The 22468-nt window shown below is 36.3% G+C and overlaps 1 protein-coding gene across 1 annotated transcript in view; it reads right to left on the minus strand.

Annotated features, from left to right (window-relative positions):
• CSMD1 (CUB and Sushi multiple domains 1) overlaps positions 1-22468 on the minus strand; it is an 805423-nt gene that overhangs the window by 234040 nt on the left and 548915 nt on the right. Inside the window, exons 13-16 of the mRNA XM_009999261.1 lie at positions 11790-11972; positions 10596-10922; positions 7864-8058; positions 4784-4922 (exon numbers count right to left, since the gene is read on the minus strand). Of these exons, the coding sequence (XP_009997563.1) occupies positions 4784-4922; positions 7864-8058; positions 10596-10922; positions 11790-11972 (844 nt within the window). The remainder of the gene's footprint in view (positions 1-4783; positions 4923-7863; positions 8059-10595; positions 10923-11789; positions 11973-22468) is intronic.

Raw genomic sequence — 22468 nt, forward strand, 5'->3', positions numbered from 1 at the left:
TAGGGAAAGGACACACAATAATGCTGATATAAAGCTGGACTAGATAAATTGTCTGTCTCTGGACTTTAAAAATTATAAGTGATGTGAATGCTCAACTTTGTATCATGGTGAACTCCCAAGTTCTTGATACAATGCATTGCAGTTCAGTTTTAAGACAAAGCTCTGGAATTCTGCTAATGGAAGATGCCTGTGCATCTACCTAAAATTCAGTAAATTTAGTTGTTAAACTGGACAGTATGTCACAGGAGCCTACGTTTCTCATTACTTTCCAAAGAAATGTAGTGGTCATACTGTTAGGGTCATAGTCAGTCATCCAAACATCTGCAACTTCAGGCAATGCATTTCTATTTATAAAATTAAAATGCTGTTTCTTTCAACTAATATGACTGTTTGCTTTTATGGCATTTAGGAAAATGTCCATGAACCTCAGACTTCTGATGATAAATTAAAATCTAGCAAGTAAATATAAGCTCATCAATAATATATGAAGTCTTTAATGAGAACAAAAAATCAGCAACTTGAAATTCTGGAACTTTCTACTGAATGAGATGAAAGTAAACAACCTTTTATTGCTGTAAGAAGTAATACGATAATTTCATGAAAACTGTTTAAGCAGTTCCTATTTTTCTGTAGTATTGATAATTCTTTCCTTTGTCCCTGGCCTTAATGCAGTTATAAAAAGAAAATAAAACATAAAACCTATTTTAATCTTCTCCTCTACATTATGTTTCATGCTTTTAATCATGTTCACAAAATTCTTCTATGCATGTGTTAGTTTTCATTCATATTTCTTGACAAAGGGTTACGAAAACTTTAGCAGCTCAGTGACTAGTGTAAGTTGAAAATGCATATTTTTATTTTTTATTTTTATCAAGGTGGAATTCCTATTCTTATAAGATTCACTTTGCATTTACTTGATTTGCAATTTTGTTGCCCAGACATCCAGTCTTGTAAGAATCTTCAGCAATTCTTAAGTCATCCCTTATTTTTAACATCCTGAGTAATTTAGTAGTAGTATAATTTTCTTCTTTTTAAGATAATTTCTGAACATTCTGAAGAGTTTTGAACATAACACAGATCTCTAACACAAAATTCCACTGTGAGACTTTTATCATCTGCTAAATGTATTAAAATTATGCTTAGCTTTGTAATAACCCTGTGCAGGGTGAGGCACAAAATAGAAAACTTGGGTTTTGAAACCCCAGGAAACCTGTATCCATCATATTTCTATGCTTTCTGACACCATCAAAGAATTATAGGTTTCTTAGATAGAATTTCTTTTACAACAGCCATGTTGACATTTCCTCAGTATATCATTGTCACAGTTTGAACAGTTGCTCTATCACCCAAACCCACCAGGAGGGGGAATCAGGAAAAGAAGATGTGTAAGTTGAAATGAAAATAGATTTAATAGAATAACTATAATGTACTAATACTAACCCAAAATCTAATATAAGACACAAAGTTATCCTCAGGTCCAGATGAAAGTCACCAGCTGCATAAGAGTCACTGCACTTCTGGCAGTGCAGGCTGACTGCCAACACCACGAACATGACAACTCCAGCAAGAACATGATGGTCACAGCAAGGGGAGGAGTAGGCCTCAGGCATGGGACAACTGACAATACATATGGTACCATCTTAGGAAGGCAGCCATGGTAGATGAAAAAACATCCCTGCAAACTTTCCAATATATAGGGAGGCCGATGTGCATGGTATGGAATACTTTGGTTGGCCAATTTGGGTCAGCTGCCCTGGGCTTCACCCCTCTTAGCCCATTGCACCTGCATGGTTCAAAACTATTTTGAACTCATCCTTGGTCCCTACTGAAACCTGCATATCAAAGCTGTCTAGAAGAGGAAACAACACATCTCATCTCTTCTCACAGAATCAGGACTCTGCAGTCTCTCAAAACTACAGTTTCTCTGAAAAGAAAAATTATTTTAGAATTCTGTCCCAGTAAAAGTAGGACAATTACAGAATTGTAGAATCACAGAATGGTTTGGGTTGGAAGAGACCTCAAAAAACATCTAGTTCCAACCCTCCTGTATGGGTGGGGACACCTTCCACTAAACCAGGTTACTCAAGGCCCCATCCAACCTGACCTTCAGTACTGGCAGGAAGAGGGAATACAGAACTACTCTGGGCAACCTGTTCCAATGTCTCACCATCCTCACAGTAAAGAATTTCTTCCTAGTATCTAATCTAAGTCTACCTTATTTCAGTTTGAAATCGTTCCCCTCATCATATCACTACATGCCCTTGTTTTCCTGTAGGCCCACTTCAGGTACTGGAAGGCTGCTTTAAGGTTTCCCTAGAGTCTGCTCTTCTCCAGGCATAATTAATCATGCTTCCACTAGTTTTCATAGTGGGGATCCAGTAGGCAGTTCCTTAGATCTCCATGAAGGACTTAAAGGCATGGTTCCTGAAGTACATAGGTATTAACACAGTTTTAAAAGAGCAGTTACAGTCAAAGTACACAACTTTCAATTGTTCAGCCATCTCATCTTTTCATTAATTCAGAACTCCTGGGTGAATGCTGTCTAGTCCTGGTGACTTGCTGTTCACCTTGCCTATGCTGCCATCCTTAACAATAGCATTTCAGTCTCAGACAGATATTCCAATGAGTTCCCCAAAATGAAGAATGTTGTGAATGTTAAGTTTACATGGGTGCAAGAGAGAAACAAGCAAATCAATGGGACTGATATATTCAGACAAAAATCCCTTTCAGTTCAGGAATGTCCTGAGCTGCAAAATGGACTGGCAGCTAGATTTATCTAGTCCTCACACTCTTCCCTCGGATTCTGCTTTTATGTTCCCACAAGGAACACAATGTTGAGCAAGATAAATCTTTGATTTGATCCAGTAACAATCACTTTAAAATTCTTCTCCCCTTCTCTTCATTATTTTTTTTTTTTTTTCCTGCTTTTAGAAATAGAAGGCTGAATGATACTGAAGAACTTTGGTCACAATAATCACAAAAGGATTAAACATGCTGCAGTTCACTCCTACCTCCACATTAAGGTAGACAAGGCTGAATTTTTTTCCCCTTGACAAACAGATTATTATTCCAAAAGAAATGTGCACACTATACAGGGAAACAATTCCGGCACATTCAAGTAGCTCTAATTTAGGTCCACACTGATATAACATTTTTTGCAAATCAGTTGGGATTATAATTTCAGTTAGATAATACTTTAAAATAAAGTTTAAGACTCTGCCTTTAACTATAATCTGATGTATAGACATTTTTTCTTTCCTGTCCTCTGTTTCAGTACTGATGGTAAAACTTTGAGTATCCAACCAAACAAAACCCTGATATCCTCAGCGTTACCTTATAGTATGGTAATATACAGTGAACTCCTAGAATATAAACTCTTAGAATCACAGAATGTCTCAATTTGGAAGGGACCCATAAGGATCATCAATGCCAACTCCCTGCTCCTTGCAGGGCTACCTAAAGCTGAACCATATGACTAAGAGTGTTGTCCAGATGTTCCTTGAACTCTGACAGACTTGTTATGGTACATAACCACTTCCCTGGGGAGCGTGTTCCAGTGACTGACCACCTTCCCAGGGAAGAACATTTTCCTAATGTTCAATCTGAACTTCCCTTGTCCCAGCTCTATTCCATTTCCTCATGTCGTGTCTCTGGTCACCAGAGAGAGAAGATCAGCACATTGGCCTCCACTGCCCTCCTTAAAGAATTTGTAGACTGCAATGAACCTCCTTCTCAGCCTTCAGTTTTCTAGGCTGAAAAAACCAAAGGACCCCAGCCATTTGTAAGTCTTCCCCTTGAGACCTTTCACTATCCTGGTTGCCCTCCTCTGGACACACTCTATTAGTTTGATGTTCTTACACTGAGGCAGCCAAAACTGCACACAGTGCTCAAGGTGGGGCTGCATCAGTGCAGTGCAGAGTGGGACAATCACCTCCTTGACCAGCTAGCTATGCTACACTTTATGAACTCTAGGTCATGGGGCTGCCAGGCCACACTGTTGACTCATATTCAACTTGCCATCAAACCAAATCCCAAGATCTCTTTCAGTGGGGCTTTTCTTCAGCCTGTCATCCTCTAGTTTATCTGTATGACCAGGATTACCCCATCTCATGGAGAGAATCCTTACTCTTGTGAAATTCCATATGTCTGGTATGCTCTCTAGTATGCTTCCTAGTTTAGTCTCATTGTCAAATTTACTTAATGTACATTTGATTCATGTAGCCAGATCATTTAAAGACATTAAGGATCACTGGCCCTAACTTCAAGCCCTGTGAAACTGCACTGGTGACTGGTTGCCAGCCTGATGTAACCACATTTACTCTAACTCTTTGAGCCTGACCCATCAGCCAATTACTCACCTAAAGCATTAAGAACTTTTCTTGCTGTGTAATATATGCTACACCAGAAAAAATCCTAATGGGAAAAATTGTATCCAACACACCACACTAAAATAATTTTTCATTATTTTTTTTTTTCCCTAGGAAATTATACTCTATTGTAGTAAGACCTCATTATCATCAGGAACAATATATTGTTGTACCTGAATAAAAAATAGTTTAAAGTCCAAAAGATACCCTTATTTATGTGCTAGGATGTGGACATTTAATGTAAATTGTTCAAAACATAAATAAAGACCAAGTAAATACAGTGTTAAATTTTAATTTTCTGCTTGAGGAATAGTACTGTGAGTGTTGCATTATGATTTCTTTTTCTGGTTTGAGTTCTTAAACAGTATTTTTCTTCTTCAGTGTTGAAACAAATATTTATGTTCATACATTCTCACCTGTCAAAAGTGATCTTAATGGAATGTCCTGGTCTTGCTTCAATCACCCATTCACAATTAAGTGAGTCCTTATAATATCCTGGCCACCCTGGTGGTAAGATAACACCACTTGATGCTGTCAAATGTCCACCACATGGTGCTGAAAGAAAAAAAAAAGTATACTTGTATCATACACAGAATTTCTCATACATTATCATATTTTCAAAGAACTCACAAAAATTGAATTAAAAAAGCATTTTTAAAAAGTTTAATATAAAACACAACTAAATTTTCTACATTGCGTTATGAGCACTTTGTTTTCTTCAGAATCACAGGTCCTGCAATGTATCTTATCATAGCTTATTACTCTGTACATATCTTCATACACAGAGATTGGCACTTGATTCTGCCAGCCTTCCTTCTGTTGAAAAGCACATTATGTCATTAAGAAGAATGTACAATAATTTTTTACATCTAGATTTTTTAGAACTAGTATGATTCCACATTTACGTGGAAATATCAGACAACTTGTTACAAGTAATTTATATTTTCATTGTACTGTGTCATCTAATACCTTTTTGAGTAATCGCTCAGCTCAGTGAAACTGATACTTCTAAATATTTCACTGAATCATAGAACAGCTGAAGTTGGAAGGAACCTCTGGAAATCATCTAGTCTATCCCCTGCTCAATCCAGCAGATTGTGCAGGACCAATCAGGAACTTGGTCTCCCTCTAAAGTCTCCCAGAGTCTCTGAGCAATCTGTTGCAGTGTTTGGTCACTCACAGTCAAAGTTTTTTCTTAACGTTTAAACAATTTCTTCTATTTTCATTTGTGTTCATTGCCTCTTATCCTGTCATTGGACATCACTCAGTTTGGCTCCACCTTCTTCACACCATCACATCAGGTATTTATACACATTGACAAGATTGATCCTGAGCTTTGAGCTTCTTCTCCGGTTTCAACAACACCAATTGTCTCAGCTCCTTCTTGTATGACAGATGCTTCAAGTCCTTAAACAGCTTTGTGGCCCTTCACTGGACTCACTTAAGTATGTCTACATCTCTCTTTTACAGGGGATCCCTGGACTGCACACAGCACTCCCAGCATAGCCTAATCAGTACTGAGGAGTGGGGAAGGACCTGTATTTCCTCTCAACTTAATTCTCTGGCATTTCTGTCAAGGTCCCTGAGAACAGCAACGCAAGCATATGGTGTAAGCCACTCCTCCCTATTTTCCACCATCTGTAGTCTTGCTCAGAGTGCTCTCTGTTCCAGCATTCGGATCATTACTGAAGATATTTAACAGTATTGAACACAGTAATAACCCCTGGGCTATACCACTATGGACTACCCTCTAGCTGGACTTCATGCCACTGACCACAACCCCATGACTCCAACAGTTCGTTCAGTTTTCAGTCCATCTCACCATTCACTCCTCCAGCCTATGCTTCATCAGTTTGTTTATGAGAATCTTACATGACTCAGTGTGAAACACTTAACTAAAACTAAGATTAAAAATATCCATTACTCTCCCCTCCTCCATCAGGCCAGTCATCTCATTGCAGAAGGCTATCAGATTAGTCAGGCACGATTTCCCCTTCACAAATCCATGCTGACTGCTCCCAGTCACCATCTTGTGCTTTGTTGTTTGGAAATGGTTTCCAAGAACATTACTGCATCCCTGCTCCCAGCAATTAAGGTGATCCGATCCTCCTTCTTTCCTTTCTTGAAGACACGAATTTGTCTTTGTCCAGTCCTCAGGAACTTCCGGAGGTTAAATGACCTTCACAAGCTGACTGAGAGTGGCCTTGTAATGTTATTGGCTGGCTTCCTCAGTATTCTCAGGTGCAATCCCATCAGGACCATTCCTGTATGTCAAATTTGTTTAAATGTTCTCTAACTTGATCCTCCTCCATAAAACTGTGAAAAAGTATTGCAACAGGGCTATGAAAGTAACAGGGCTAGACAGGAAGCATTTTTAAGAGGAGGATCAGAGAACTTTGCTGCAGGATTAAAAACCAACAGGAATGACTGAACAAATTTTGGGGAATATGAGCCTCTTAAAAATAAAGATAGCATCAAACAGGACTTTGGGATGTTAGATTTTACTAAAGGCTATGGATCAGTGTAAAACAGGAAGGCTTTCAATGTCAGGTAAATTTATCTTAATATCATTTGTATTACCCTCAAGTAGTGAGTGCAAATTCCATATTGCACTGCAAGAAATCTTGTCACATTTCTTCTATTTCTCAAAGTAGTGACAAGCAAACCTCCCATGTCGTATGGAAATGGATAGTACCATGAATTGTGAGTAGTAAATTGATATTGCTAGGTTTTTCCCAATGTTTTTAACAAAAAAACCCAAAACCAAAGAACCCTGAACTCAGAAAGCTATTTGATTTCATTCAGGACTTGCACTTGTCTCTGGGAATGTTCTTCCAGATTTAAGAAAGTGGAAGGAAAAAGCAAACTACGAAACACATACACTGAATTATCTCTGGGGCAAAATGACTGGCCAGGAAAAGCATTTACATTACATGTGTATAGTTAATGAAGAATGAAATGTATTCCATGGTGTTTTTTTCTAAAATTAAATTATGTCATATTAAAACCAAGATCAACCAGAAGACTGTTAATCCTCACCTGATAATTACACATCTCTTTCTCAGAAAAAAAAATGTACTGCATGTTAATATGTTACATAAAGAAATTCAGGTAAACTTTCATGCTAAGAAAATTAAATGGACAAATTCTTAAAGAGGACTTTTAAATAGAAACTTTATTTCACGTTTCTATGTAGCAAATAATTATGTTCTTTGGGATGCTACAGCCAATACTACTGTAACAGCTGTAACTCACTACCCAATAATGATGGTAACAATCACAACCTGAAAAGAATAGCAACTCATTTTTTAGAATGCTAATTTATTTGAAGCTATCTTGTTTCTGTTGCTTTCTCATTTGACTGGAAGAATGTTAAAATAAGATTAATTAATAACTTCAGCTAAAGCAGTCTTATGTGTGAAATATAAAAATTAAACTAAATGTAAATAGTGTCATTATTCAACCTATAGATGCAAATAAAAGACTGTGCTCTTACCTTCACAACGTGGGACTGTAGAGCTCCATACTACATTTCCATCTTGCATAATACATGTTATGGATTCAGAGCCTTGGGTCTTCACAAAGCCATCATCACAGTGAAAGGAAACAGAACTGCCCAGAAGGAATCTGTCTCCAAAACGTCTCCCATTTATAGGAATGCCTGGATCATGGCACTCATTCTGACCAAAGGCTGAGAACATATTATGATTAATATTAATAATAGCAGCAATAACAAGAATAGTAATAATAATAACAAAACAAAAAATAGTAATAATAATAATAACCATCCCTTTAAACATTGTATCTTTGATAAGTAACAAGTTTACAATCTAATTGAAAGTACAGAAAGCTCCTCAATCAAAATGTAGCATTAAATCCAATTATATTCACACAGATGCAGCATAGTTAAAATTATGAAGCTTTTTATTTATGTGTGGCTTAGATCAACAAGAACTCTTTGCTTACATTTCCCTCTGGACAAAAGCCTGCTGTTAGCCTCTAACATAATGAGAAGTGTGGTTTCATATTGCAGCTAATTTGGCAGAAATACAGGCTATTGCTAAAAAACTATGGCCACTGCCTAGACCACAAAGAGCAAACTCCCAGTGGGACAAAGAGAGCAATCTGTCTCCATATAGTGGGGTGGCAACACAGGGTGCAATGCACAAGGACCCACACCTCCATGTGCATATGTGATCTCATGGGGGGCGTTCTCACCAGCCTGTGGATCAGTGAGTTGTAAACAGCAACAGTGTGAGTACATGTAAAGCTAGGGGACCTCTGTGCTACAGGCTTATGAAAGGGTGGCTGGAAAGATGCCCAGGGAAAATGACCTGGGGTATTGGTCAACAACTAGCTGAATATGAGCCAACAGTGAGTGCAGGTGACCAAGAAGACCAACTACATCCTAGCTTGGATCAGAAATAGTGTGGTCAGCAGGATTAGGGAAGTGACTGTGCCCCTGTACTCAGCACTGGTGAAGCCACACCAAGTACTGTGTTTAGTTTTGGGCCTCTCCCTACAAGAAAGACACCAAAGTGCTGGAGTGTGTTTTCAGAGAAGGGCAGGGAAGCTGGTGAAGAGTCTAGAGAACAAGTCTTAAGAGGAGTGTCTGAGGGAACAGGGATGTTTGGTCTGGAGAAAAGGAGGCTGAGGAGAGACCTTATTATTGCTCTCTACAATTACCTTTGAGGAGGCTGTAGCCAGGTGGATGTTGGTCTCTTTTCCCAGGTAACAAGCGATAAAACAAAAGGAAATGGCCTGAAGTTGTGGCAGGTGAGGTTTGGATTGGATATAAGGAAAAAATTTTTTACTGAAAGGGTTGTCAGGCACTGGAACAGGATGCCCAGGGAAGCAGTGAAGTCACCATGTCTGGAGGTATTTAAAAGATAATATAGATGTGGTTCTTATGGACATGGTGTAGTGGAGGACTTGGCAGTTTGACAGGCTAATGGTTGGAACTGATGATCAGAAAGGTCTTTTCCAAGCAAACAATTCTGTGATTCTGTGATTGTAAGAGCGTAGAGAAGAATGATTTTAAATTAGTGCAGTGCTATACCAAAGACTTGTGCAGGAGATCAGCTATGTTCTTAGACTCTAGAAGAAACACAGGCATAACAACTATGTGTATCCCAAAACAGATTTGCATTTTTAGGGTTTTATATTCTTAGATACCACACCATCTAACTGCAAGATAATATGCAAAAACAAAGCAGATTCACAGAGTGTCCTGGTTTGAGCCAGGATGAAGCCAATTTTTCTTTTTACTGATTTTTTTTTTTCCTTCAGTAAGCTTTCTTGTAACTAGCAACAGTGTGTTCTGCTAGGCTGATAAGACAGTGGAATGTTTTTCTAACTACTGAGGCTTCAAGGCTGCACCTGCACTCTGCCAGCTCAGACACTATGGGGAGATCTGTGACCCCCCCGTAGGAGGCTGAGTTAGACAGACAGCAAAATTGGCCAAAGATATTCCATTCCATACATCTACGTAAGCTCAGAGGAAGGTCAGAGATCACAGAAGACAACATCCTTCCTCCTTCTTCTCCCCTTCTCTTCCGTCCATGACCGGCGTCCAGGGAAGTGCTGTGGGAGTTGCTGGGGTGGGGGGAGGCGAGAGGCTTTTTGCCCATACCTGAATATATCTGTATATAATTGTATATATTTTCTTGTATCATTCATTAGTGTTTAATTAAAGCTGTGTAGTTTAGTTTTCAATCCAGCCAAGTCTCTCTCTTTTTCTCTCTCTCCCTCCTTACCTGGGTGGGAGGGGGAGGGGATCGAGAGCATTGTTGTCGGACCTGAGTCAAACTGTGACAACAATTTATTGAAGGTACTTATTTGCAATGGTATCTTTATGTTTGGGATCTAAACTTAACACCTTTGTGAATTTATTCCTGCTTATTCAATTGAGAAGTATATTAAATCACTTGCACTGGATGCTTTGTTGTGAATGAACTAGATTTAATTACATGTTCTGCATTTATGCAGTGTCAACATAAAAGACCCTAAATCAAGGAATTCCTCAACAGTTTCACAATTCAAATAAATAGATGATAAAGATTCAGATAAACTAATGAATACCAGGAAGACAGCTGAAAGCAGTGCAGTTATACAAACATTATAATTTACTTCTATATTATAAATAAAAACATGTTCTAGTTTTCATTCTTATTAAGAAAGACAGCTTGATTTTAAGACTAGGCATCAAATAAAAGCAGAGGTTCTTACTTGTGTAAGTGATATTAAATCCTCTTCCAGTGGTAGAGTGATCCGACTGAAATTCAAGTCTCACTATGTGCCCACTGCTAGCCAACTGAGAAGGAACCTCGTTGCCAGAAAAAGTGCCAAGAGGTGGTAAATCTGAAATCCCATCATCTTTCACTGTAAGGTAGTCAAACTGAGGTTCTACATCAAAGTCATTGAAAATCAGATGGATTCTGCTTCCTGGCTCTGAGATAATTAACCAAACACAGTTCATATTGTTCCCATACTCCTCAGGATAATTTGGAGAAAGAATAATTCCAGATGGTGTGGTGAAGTTGAAGAAACATGAGACTAAAGAAAACAACAACAGATTCTCAATATACTATCCATAAACACTGTCAATTCTTGGTTTTGTATCTTCTGTTCTTGTGGGAAAGGATACTCTTGAAACCTACATGTTAAAACTACTACATATGTAACCTGGAAATATTTTAAACCATCAGAACATTTCTTCAATATAACATGTCAGCCTTGCATCTTTTTATTTTCCCAAGTGAGGTTAAGTGACTGAACCAGTGCATGCAAGAGATTACTGGAAGCATGTAGAGAGTTCAAAATACAGCAAAAAACAATGCCTGATGTGTCAGAATTTGGAAAAACTGACAGCTTTGTTCTAAAATAAAAATGCATCCTCCAAATTTAAATGTCTTTTTTTTTTTTTTTTTTTTTTTTTTCTTTCTCAAAGAAATATGCATTAAAGTGTATTTAGCAATCAAACAAAAAAACAAACAACAAAACAAAACAAACAACCACATGCTTTACTGGGATATTAGAAAAAAAATCCAGTCTTTTCCCATGTGGATCTGCAGAATGCTTTGCACTGCCAGAATCATTGTGTATGTGCCACAGAATCTTTTGAACACTTATATGCTATTAGGATTTGCTCATTTAGATTCTAATTCAACACACATTTACATCAAGAGTGTTAAATAGTTCAATTAAATATAAAATGAGGCAAAAGGACATTCTAAAACAGCCCTACGTGACGTTCCCCATAAATGAGCTACTATTGAGCAAACGAAAAAAAAAAACACACGTGACTGAAAAAGTCTTCAAGGTCCTTTGAAATTCTTTCATGCTGGCTAGTCAGAAACGCTAAGAAAAGCAAGAGGTTAAGGTCAGAAAAATAGTACAGAAAAAAATACAAATAATGCTTACAAACACAGCTGGGTTTGTTGCCAGACCACTGATTGTTTTGTTGACATGTAATCGTTCTTTCTCCCACCAGTTCAAAAGCTGCTTGACATTCAAAGGTAAGTGTGTCTCCATGCAGAAAACTGCTCCCAGTCCTTTTTCCATATGATGGAATCCCAGGGTCTCCGCACCCTCCTTTCTCAATTTCTGAATATAAAAAAAATCAAACACATAGGTAAACACGTAACAATTAGGAAAATACATTCGCAAGCAATTTATATGACAATATAAAAAATTAATATAAAACATTTGGCATTATGCCTGTAACTAATATCTACATTTGAAATTGAAGGAGAGGTACATGCCGTAAAAGTGCATCTAAGATGACTTAGGATCTATTTTTTTTTTTCACAAACTAATAGCTTCCATAACTGAATTGCTGAAGATAATGAAATATTCACATACATACATCCTACTTCTGGTAATGAAGTACTAGTAATAAAAAAAATCTATCTTAACTCACACATCTGCAATTCCATTTATAAGGCTATTAGCAATACGAATGGAAGTATATAAATTACTGATAATGCCAATTAATTTCCTTTTAAGCACTAAAACGTAAGAAAAACAAAACTGAAGAAATGTTTCTTAATCTCATAATCTTCAAATTAGAGACAATTTTTTGCCAGCTACACTGAAAAAAGATTAAAATTGATTATATTTTCTAGACATTCTCAAGGACATTTGTTATTTAATAATTTCATTTGTAGATATTAAATGTACATATACAAGATAAGAATATTAAAAACTCCAAGTCTAATGAGATTCATGAATAACAGGAATATCAGGAAAATAAATGTAAATATTAATTGCCTGTGGTAGAAATGCTGAAGAATCTTACAAATTACTACACAGTTGGTTGTCCCTTAAAAATGAAGGCTCTATTTCTTCATCATAAAATTTAAGGCAGTTTTTCTATTTATTTCCATTGGCCCAGAAAAAAACAACGACAAAAAAACACATCAACAATGCACGTCTGTTTCTATAAATTGTTTCTACTACTGTAGTAAATTGACATAAACTTCACTCAAATGAAATCAGTGATGACGTTCTTGCTATTCAAATGTTTCCCAGTCGAATCCAAGCGACAAAATCTGAAACATTCTATTATACACTAATATAATGTAACACCATTTAAAAAGTCTGCTGTCAAAGACAGTGAAATCTACTAATGGTAAATCAAGGCAAAAGTGTAAATCTTGACACTTGAACTGAAACAGAAATTTTAAGATGCAGGATAGTATTTTTATAATAGCAAAGTCAATCCACTATGTTTACACTCTTAAAGCAGTTGTGAACAGATTGTTGACAAGCACGTTCAGCAAGTTATGTCATGTATTCACAAAATAAGAGGTTATTTATAAGGATAAAAAGAGCTATAGATTTTTTTCTCGGTAACCTTAAAATAAGACCTTGAAGAGAAAATCAAGAGTAAAAATTCCATCTACAAATTCAAAGCAGTTCCAGAGTCAGTTGTTTTACACCATTTATCTTACCAGAAAGCTAGAATGTATCAAATGAATGAAAACATCTTCCAAAAAGTACAGAAATACAATAAAACACCAGTAGAGTGTTCTAATAAATAGTATTTATAAATACAGAAGCAAAATTAAATGTATTTATAAATGCTTTAATGTAGTTCACCTGCCTGCTCTTCTGAGACATTGACTCCTACTGCCACAGTGGAGCACTGGAAAACTCTGTGTTCCCAGCTATCCACAGCTCCACATCCAACACATAAAATAGGGAACTACATAAAATCAGAATGCACATTTTAATTGCATTTTAAAAGTTGATCTCCTCTGCCGATAGCAGAGCTATATCTAATCTAGCATATCAGAATGATTGTAAACACTCTTTTCCAAAAATCTGTTGTGTCTTGAAGATCAGGGCAGCTATGTCTCAGGCAGGAGTATCAGGAGGAAAATTACAATTAATTAATGCATACATTAGACAACCTCCTTCCAAAATATTTGAAAATACCAAAACCCCTAACAGCTGTATCTTAGCTGAGTGAATTTCTCATAGAGAGACTGATTGCAGGTCTGTAGTGTTTATGATGATAAAATTTCCCTTCCCCATAAAAAGATATAAACTTTAGTAGTAGTGTCAGTTAAAATGTATCATAAAATATAAATACATGTAAAACTTCTGCCAGCAGCAGAACACAGTATGAAATACTCACTTTCTCACGAGGGAGTGACGGAACAAAGCCAATTAAGTCAGATGCAAGACTGCCTGTACATTTCTGTTTACTGAAGAGCTAGCTTCTGTCACATGCATTAATGACAAAACAAAACTTACGGAAGACAGAGAGGGTCAAATTCAGGGTTTTCTATTCACACATAAAGAGTAGTATTTGTTTACAACTAGATCTAGAGTAGTACAGGTGTGTAACAATTCCCAACATATTTCTGTTCTCTGGGATTTAACAAAGCTTTTTATTTATTCTCTTTTCTGGTACCTGTCTGGCTTCCACTTGTTCAGAGAACAAGTTTTTCAATGTCTAAATTCAGTTGAGATGCCTTGTGCCTGTTACTTCAATATATGCACCAATTATTCTGCTTCATAAATTGCAAAGAGGCTGTATATCCATTTGCTAAAAAGAAAGCATTCTTCTGGCTAAATCAGTCGGAGCTATGTTGAACACTTAAAGAAATACTAATTGACAGAAAAAGGTTCTTAAAATGACTAACATGAAAATAAGCTATGCTAACCTACCTAAAGTGTGGAAATAAAACCCTTGTTCCTTTAGGATTATTCTGTGTACTCATTCAGTGTTGGACCTTTTTTTGATCTGAGCCCTTAGAGCTGTGTGAACTTCATGAAGTTTGCAAACATCAGATTCCTCTGATTATCAAAATCTTAACATTGATCTTATTCAATTGTTCTGGCTTTCATGTACTCTCTTTCAGTAGTCTGCAGAAAGAGACTTTTCATCTTGTTTGTAAACTAGAAATATTTACTCAGTTTCAAGGAATATTCTCTCTTTGATGTTGGAAGAATGACAAGATTCTATTTCTGACGAGAAAGATCATATCCCCCTGAATTTAATCAAAGATGTGTTCTGTTGTAGTGTTCTCTTTGAAAGGAAGAAACATAGGAGTTCTAAAGTGATATTATGCATCTAAATAAGTATTATGACTGTTGTGTGAAAGGCATCATGCTGCAATTGAAGTATTTTTGATGAAAAGGCTTTGCATTACTTTGACCCAGGTATACTATATAAATAATAAAATACTTAGTAGATAACATAATATTTTTTAGTATTGAATTTATTATTCATGGTAGTAATTTACCTTTTTTTCCCCTTCATACTAACTTAACAATAAAAAGTTAAAATGAAATTCTTAATGCCCTGATGTTTTCATCCACATTATCCAATATTCTAGCTTAGACAATTAGCAAATCATAATCAAATCACTACATCTGTAGCTAGACACAACTTCTTCTAGTAAAGTTGTAGTAATATCTTCACATTTAAACAATTTAGATGTATAAATGCAATTTAAGTGTTTAGACACATTTGGGTTACACAATAATCCATTGTTTCAAAGAAGAGATACATAAATAAACTTCAGGTCTATGGGAAAGTTGAAGTCAATATCTTTAAAAGCTAAAATAATGAAATTGACAATATTTTGTAATTATAATCTTATCTATATTCAAGATAGGTTAAGGAAAACTGAGAGCTGATACATTTACCCACAAAATAAATAAATAAATAAATATATTAAAAACAGTTTAGAAGTTTATTTCTGTGTCAGACAGGGCATTTTAGGTTTAGCATCTAAACTCAGGTATGACAGGTCAAAGAAATTAATGTTTCAAATACAAGAAAATGAATAACTTAGTTTGTTTCCTCTTATTCCTTATGCTTATTCCCTATGTCATAATACCTGACACAGTGGAATCTGACACTTACATAATAGTTTCTTAAATTTAGGAGACATATAAAATACTGTTATATAGTACAAACTGTAATATGACAAACATTGTGTTTTAATTATTCCAACTCTCATACTATTTATTGTACACCATAAAACTTTAAGCTGATCTTCCCACTGATCTCAATAATAAAACCTATTTGGTCCATTAGCACATTATGACCCTGTATTTTCTATCTACGATTAGAACTCAAATTTCAGTCCCAGACAATGTCATTAAAATTCTGCTTTATGAGAGGGAAGTAACATCTTTAAAGACAGAGTCTGCAGCTGTAATGTGACAAAGCAAGTATCTCAAAGTCCATCATTTTTGTTAGGAGGATGAGTTATACATTGACAAATTACAAATGGGCTAAACATACATGACTTCTATCTACACATTTGCTCTTCCCTGTCTTCAGGGCATTGTGGCTTCAAAGCCACTACTAAAGTACACAGTAAATATTTAAAACCATAAGTACTTCTTCAGTGGCAGGGAAGCAGAGCTTGGCTCTTACAGTCTCCAGCACAAGAAAAATGGAAATCAGAATCAGCAATAGTTATACCACTCCTGAGCAAATTTATAAATTACAGTTGTAAAAGATCTGCAGAAGTAACTTAATATGGAAGCAAGAATTTAGTTGGGTATCCCAATATAATACTGCACTCCTCTGAAGTATGCTTTTCCTTGCTTCACTGGAAACCATGGTGGTCTATAAAATTAACCAGCTGCAAAATTACACAGTACTATATGGCAGTAGTTTCAATTTAGGATAAAGAACCAGACTATTGAAAGTTGTTTCTGTTCAATAGGAAATGCTGCTTTTAAAATATACAGAGCCCAGAGTACAAATATCTAAGGAAGAATAAAATGTAATTGTTTACATAAGTAAACAGTTCAGCCTTTGAAATGTATGTAGAACATGGGAACGACTGCTGAAAGTGAAAATTATAAATAAAAAGTAACAGAAAAAATATTTCAGATAGCACATAATTGGACTGTAGAAGTGGCTATTAAAACTAAAATGAGGTTGGCCTAAAGCTAAAAACAGTGCGGCCTTACATATTAATTTTATAGAGGATTACACTTTTATCATTATTCTGGTAAATTTCTTCAAAGAAATTTTATAGTACAATTTATTATCAGTCTCCACCTATAAAAAGAGAAGGCCTCCTTCACAGGTCATATAGTTCTCAGCAGCATTCTAAGAGATGTCTCACAGTTTCTCTGAAATGTTTTGTCCTTGCTATTATCAGAAAGGCCACAGATCATATCCAGTAGATTAGCTTTTGTTGCTTTTAACCTACTGTATTCTGTATCAAAAACAAACATGACCTTAGAGTCTGATAGATGGAAAACTAACATGAAACATCTGTATAGGAAGCCTATTCAGGTTAGAGATATCCTGTAAAATGGAAGTCAGCATATTATGGTGGAAAATAGGAAGTACAGAAGAGAACTTGGGAAAAAGAAGAACCACTCATAGTAAGGGTAGATCAGGTTAAAGACCTTCTAAGGAATCTGAAGGTGCACAAGTCCATGGGACCTTATGAGACACATGCACAGTTTCTGAGAGAACTGTCAGATGAAGTTGGTAAGGCACTATGCATCATAGGAAAGCTGGGGAGGCACTTTTTACAAGGGCATGTAGTGATAGGACAATGGGAACGGCTGAATTGGAAGAGGGTAGATTTAGGCTAGACATTAGGAAGAAATTCTTCATTGTGAGGGTGCTGAGATGCTGGAACAGGTTGCCCACTGCCCGTCACTCCCTGGCAGTGACAAAGGTCACGGCAAGGTTGGACAGGGCCTTGAGCAACCTGGCTTAGTAGGAGCACCGCTTTTTTTCATACTCTTCTAAGGAAAAAGCAAACATGAAGCCTACAAGCAGCTGAGAATTTTGTAAAATAAAGTTAATGTTTAGATGGAAGCATTTTCTTTTCCTTGAGTATCCATTTCTGTACCTTACAATAAGTGTTTCTCCTCTTTAAAGACCAGGACTGATGAGTCCAATTTCATCAAACAAAATGGAGGATTTAAAGGGATATCCTGAGTGTGATATTATGGAGCTTTAAGATCAGTGTGCAGGTTATAGAGATAGTTAGTGCTCAAATGAAAAATGTTAGCTTTGGAGTTAGATTGTGGGAAAAGCTGAAAAAGATAGTATTTTGTTTTGGGTTTTTTTGTGTTGTTTGTTTTTTTTTTATAGCAGAAGGAGGGGGACAAAAAAAAAAAAAAAGTATATTTATGTCATTCCTATCAGGTTAAGTGTTCTGGTGAAAGCACACCAATACTCCATCCAAATGCATATACTATGGAGAAGCAAAAAGATCCAAGTATAATCGGCTTATTTTATAAAATTGCAATCTTGGCAGATGAGAAACAAATCCCTTCAAATATGTTGTGCCCACTTTTCTTGAGTATATTGTGAGAATGCCAAGTTTAAACACCAAATTTAAAATAAAGTTTTCTTTGACATCCAGTGCTTGCTAAAATAATTTAAAATTCCACCTCTTTCTCTACACACTATTAGCAAAACAGCACAAAAGGAACCTATGGCAGTGGTTCCAAGCAGTGGATTAGATTTTGAACTGGACACAACTGTTTATGATACTACTTCGAATCATGATTTCACCAAAGTTCAGCTAGAAATTAATAAGCTTCAGAAAAGTTACTAACCAAAACTCAGAAATCTTTTCTATAGCATACTAACACAACATGATTAGAAGCATTAAGAGATGCAAGGTTTCTACCATGTTCCATAGAAAGGTGACTGTACAAAATCATTTTTGCTAACTATTTCATGCAGAGGTCACACAGACGTTTGAAAATAAAAAAGCAGCAACAAATACAAGACCTTGGAAATATTTAATGTAGATAGATGGAAATGTGGTGAGTACTGCTGATGACAGGAAAAATCCAAAAGCTTTACAAATATTTTTATAAGTATTTGAACTCTTACTTCTGTGAGAAAGTCTATGCAAGTGCATACATGCTAATGCCACTCCCTGGTATCCAAACAAACTCAAATATACTCACTGTGACTATACTCTTTCAAAAACATATCAATAGGCATATCTAGAGATACAGACTGGAATCAGTTTATACCTGTATTTCAAGAAGTCATGGACTACATTGATTTCATATGTCACAATTGATATTGCTATATTAGCTGCAAAACTTTCATTTCTTTATTGTATGTTGTAACTGTAATGCTTTTTTATTCAAAGTAAATAGTACTCTGCTAGCGTATTTATTATGACTTCTAGAAGTTCCTTAAGCACTAAGTAATTCTTTGGACATTGAAGGGAAAAATAAACACTAGAAGAAAAAACCATTACAGAACACTTTACTAATTCCATGCCTACAAGTGAATTTTATAGAAACTGCTCTTGTAAAATCTTTCCATGAAGGGTGCATAATTTCCTACTCAATATAGGATTGGCTGTGGCTATGCTGGCTTGGAAAAGCCACAGGAGAAGGGAAAGTACAAGGGAGTAGATGTTCGGTCTGTAATTAAACTCAAAGCTATTAAAAATGCCATAAAATACATTTTTAAAAGCTGCAATGTTTAATTATAGACCAAATCTGTAGACAATGAAGGTAATTTGTACTACTTGCCAAATTTCATTCATTTCTGAAAATACACTATTACTGCATTAATGTTTTCCACCTAAAGTCAGCACATCCTATACAGCTTCATCTGCACAAGTAACCCATTTGATATAGTTCACTACTCTTTGCACTTACAAAACTTCACTGTACAATGTTCTATGAGTTATGTTCAGAAAGTATCAAGACTGTGCATTTTAGATCAGCTTTCTAGTAAATGTCATTAATTCTTTACTATTAACATAAAATTGAGTAGTATTGTACATTGAAGTGTTTAGATGCAAAACAGAGCATACAAACACAAAAACCTAAACTAGAGATCATTATAGCTTTTTGTTAATCTAATTCAGCAATTCACACACTCAAAAGTCTGAATGGATCTTATTTTTATATACTAACAAAAATACAACAAATAAACAAATTAATAGAAAAAAGCCTAAAAATTATTTTTGACAATATTTTGGTTTACAAACTATTGGTTTTTTTCAAGTTTCATAGCAATGTCAAGATACACCACTATTTGATCTTGAATAATAATAAACCACTTTTATCTAAATTGCTAAAAAAATCAGAGAGCAATGTAAAAAGGCTGCTCTGGAGGATATGCTGACTTCATAACAGGCAGAGGTGTTGGGATGTCAAATCAATTTCAGTCAAAGTGTGAAATTAATGTATGTTTATGATCTGAATAGATAAACCTCACAGCTAGTTAAAGGACTTGCAAAGAATAAAGTACTGAAGACCTTTGAAGCAACTCTTTAGTGAAATAAATCGATTCTTTACAGAGGTTCTTACTAACAGATATTTGTGAGTCTAAGTGAAAATCTTCAGTTGCTGCTTAATATTTCCCATAGATTGTACTTCAGTAAAAACTACCAGTATAAATTATGTTTTTAATATTATTTAGGAATCAAATTTAATTGTCTATTTAAAACCATGTGACATTAGGAATTATTTCCATTTAGGACTCAGTAATCAAAAAAAGTGACACTTAAGAAATTCAATAAATGCTATAATGAAGGCACAAATGATGTAGAAACTGTTTAATGACCCAAACCTGACTACATTTTTTATCTTTTCTTGGTGAAACAATTAAAAATAAAGCATATCAATAGAGTCACTGAAATCTTATAAGCTCCAGTTGATTTTAATGAGATTATAATAAAAATCTAGTTTACCTTACAAAGATGGACAAATGAATATGAATTGGAAATTCCAGACTTATTTATTTTTTTAATCTCAACAGCTAAAATGAATCTACTACGTAAAAAGATCATTAAGCGATTGTATTAAATTCCAATACAGCATTTATAAGACACTGGTTTTACAAAATAAGACTACACACTGTTCTAGGAACTAGCAGTAGTAGAGGAGGGCTACATTAACCTGGACAATAACTAGGCCTCCAAGGATCTGGATGACATCTAGTGCAGGTGTGAAGGTGTATGGAGCACACCGATGTCATACATGAGCAACCTGGTGATAAAGGTCTTGGCAGAGGTCATGGCACCAACTGGCAGACTGTAAAGACTGGCCTGCCAGCTACACAATTCAAAGAGGATGTCTATTCCCTCATATGGTTCTAAAACCATACTGCATGTTTGCACTGAGAAATACCAAAAGAAACATGAAGTTTTTGAAAAAAGACAGCATAAAGCTGTTCTTGGAAATGCATTAAAAAAGAAGAGTTGGTGTAGTTTTCTCTCTTCCTACCATGACTTTGCTATGTGAGCATTTTCCTCCAAGGCTGTTCTTAGGCCAGCCACTCTGCCTAAATCCCTACTGATAAATAAAGCAGGATCAAGGGAGAGCTTGTTCACTGGATTCACAACCACTTAGTTACTGCACAGGCCTTCACGTGCTTCCTGGTGGTATTTACCAGCACTCTCTGAGACACTGCCTAGTCATGATTCAAGGGATAGCCAGCATCATGGACCATTCCCAATAGACTGGATGGACAAGACTGCATCAAATTTTCACCCGAGTCCTACAGCACCACTCAACAGGCTTATCTGTACCTCATCATATCCCATAGTGTTCAGTATATACTCTCAGTTTCCTGCTAAGAAAACATGAACCATGGCCTTCAATGCCACAGGCACATAATTACCACTTTGAAATAACCTCCTCTTGCCCTGCCCCAGAGGATACATACATACACTCTCCCACACACTATTAGTCTGCAACTAAACATGGTCCCTCCTCAGGGTAATGTTATATGGATACATCCTCTGAGCTAGAAGACAGCCCCTGGCCATATTTTTTTTAGTAAAACAAACGAAGTCTCAAGGTAGTTTCTGGGTTGCAGCAAACTCCATACTGTCTCTTCTGGGTCTTTATGGGAAACAAAAAAGAGAAAAAAATGTCAGTTCCCTTTTCCCATAATGGAAAAGCTTGTCATAGGAAGTGAAGGTGTTTTCTCCTCATTCTTGCAAATTACTTTTTTTTTCCTTTTTAAAGAACGACCATTCACTAACACACAGCAAACAGTTAACAAAGAAGGAATCATCGCAGTTTCCTAGATTATTTCTCACAAAATATATGTCACGAGCCAATTCCTAAATTTATCTTTTCCTTTTTTTTTTCTTTTTTTGTCAGGTGGTGTCACGATCCGTGACCTATTATATCTCCTTATTGGAGTGTATTAACTTATCAGGATTTGCTGAGAGATCCACACGTGGGTATCGCCTCACACAGAGGATACAGGAACTTATGTCCCGACTTTTTTGAGTGAATAACTTGCTCAGTGCTTACTAAATTTCTAACAACAGCAAGGTTTATTGTGGGGAAAACAAAGCAATTTGGGGCAGGAGGTTCAAAAGGAGTGATTACAACACATTAAACATATATGGGTACACCTTAGTTACACATCTTATTCAAGTGCTGGAAGGAGAGGGGAGGGGTATGCCCGAATGGCTGGATTATATTTTCCCCTATAAGCTGGGGTAGCCGGAATTGTCTCACCACGCGGCAGTGCAGGTAGGATGAGCTGGGTAGCAAAGAGGCTGCAGGCACTCCAAGCGCAGGCCGCCCCCCCCACCACAAAGCGGCGGCAGTCGGTGCGCGGCTCCGGGACCGTAGGTGTGCAGACGCTGGAAACGCGG

Source organism: Chaetura pelagica, unplaced genomic scaffold (genome assembly GCF_000747805.2).
Source record: "Chaetura pelagica isolate M959 unplaced genomic scaffold, ChaPel_1.0 scaffold90, whole genome shotgun sequence".
NCBI classification, from domain to species: domain Eukaryota; kingdom Metazoa; phylum Chordata; class Aves; order Apodiformes; family Apodidae; genus Chaetura; species Chaetura pelagica.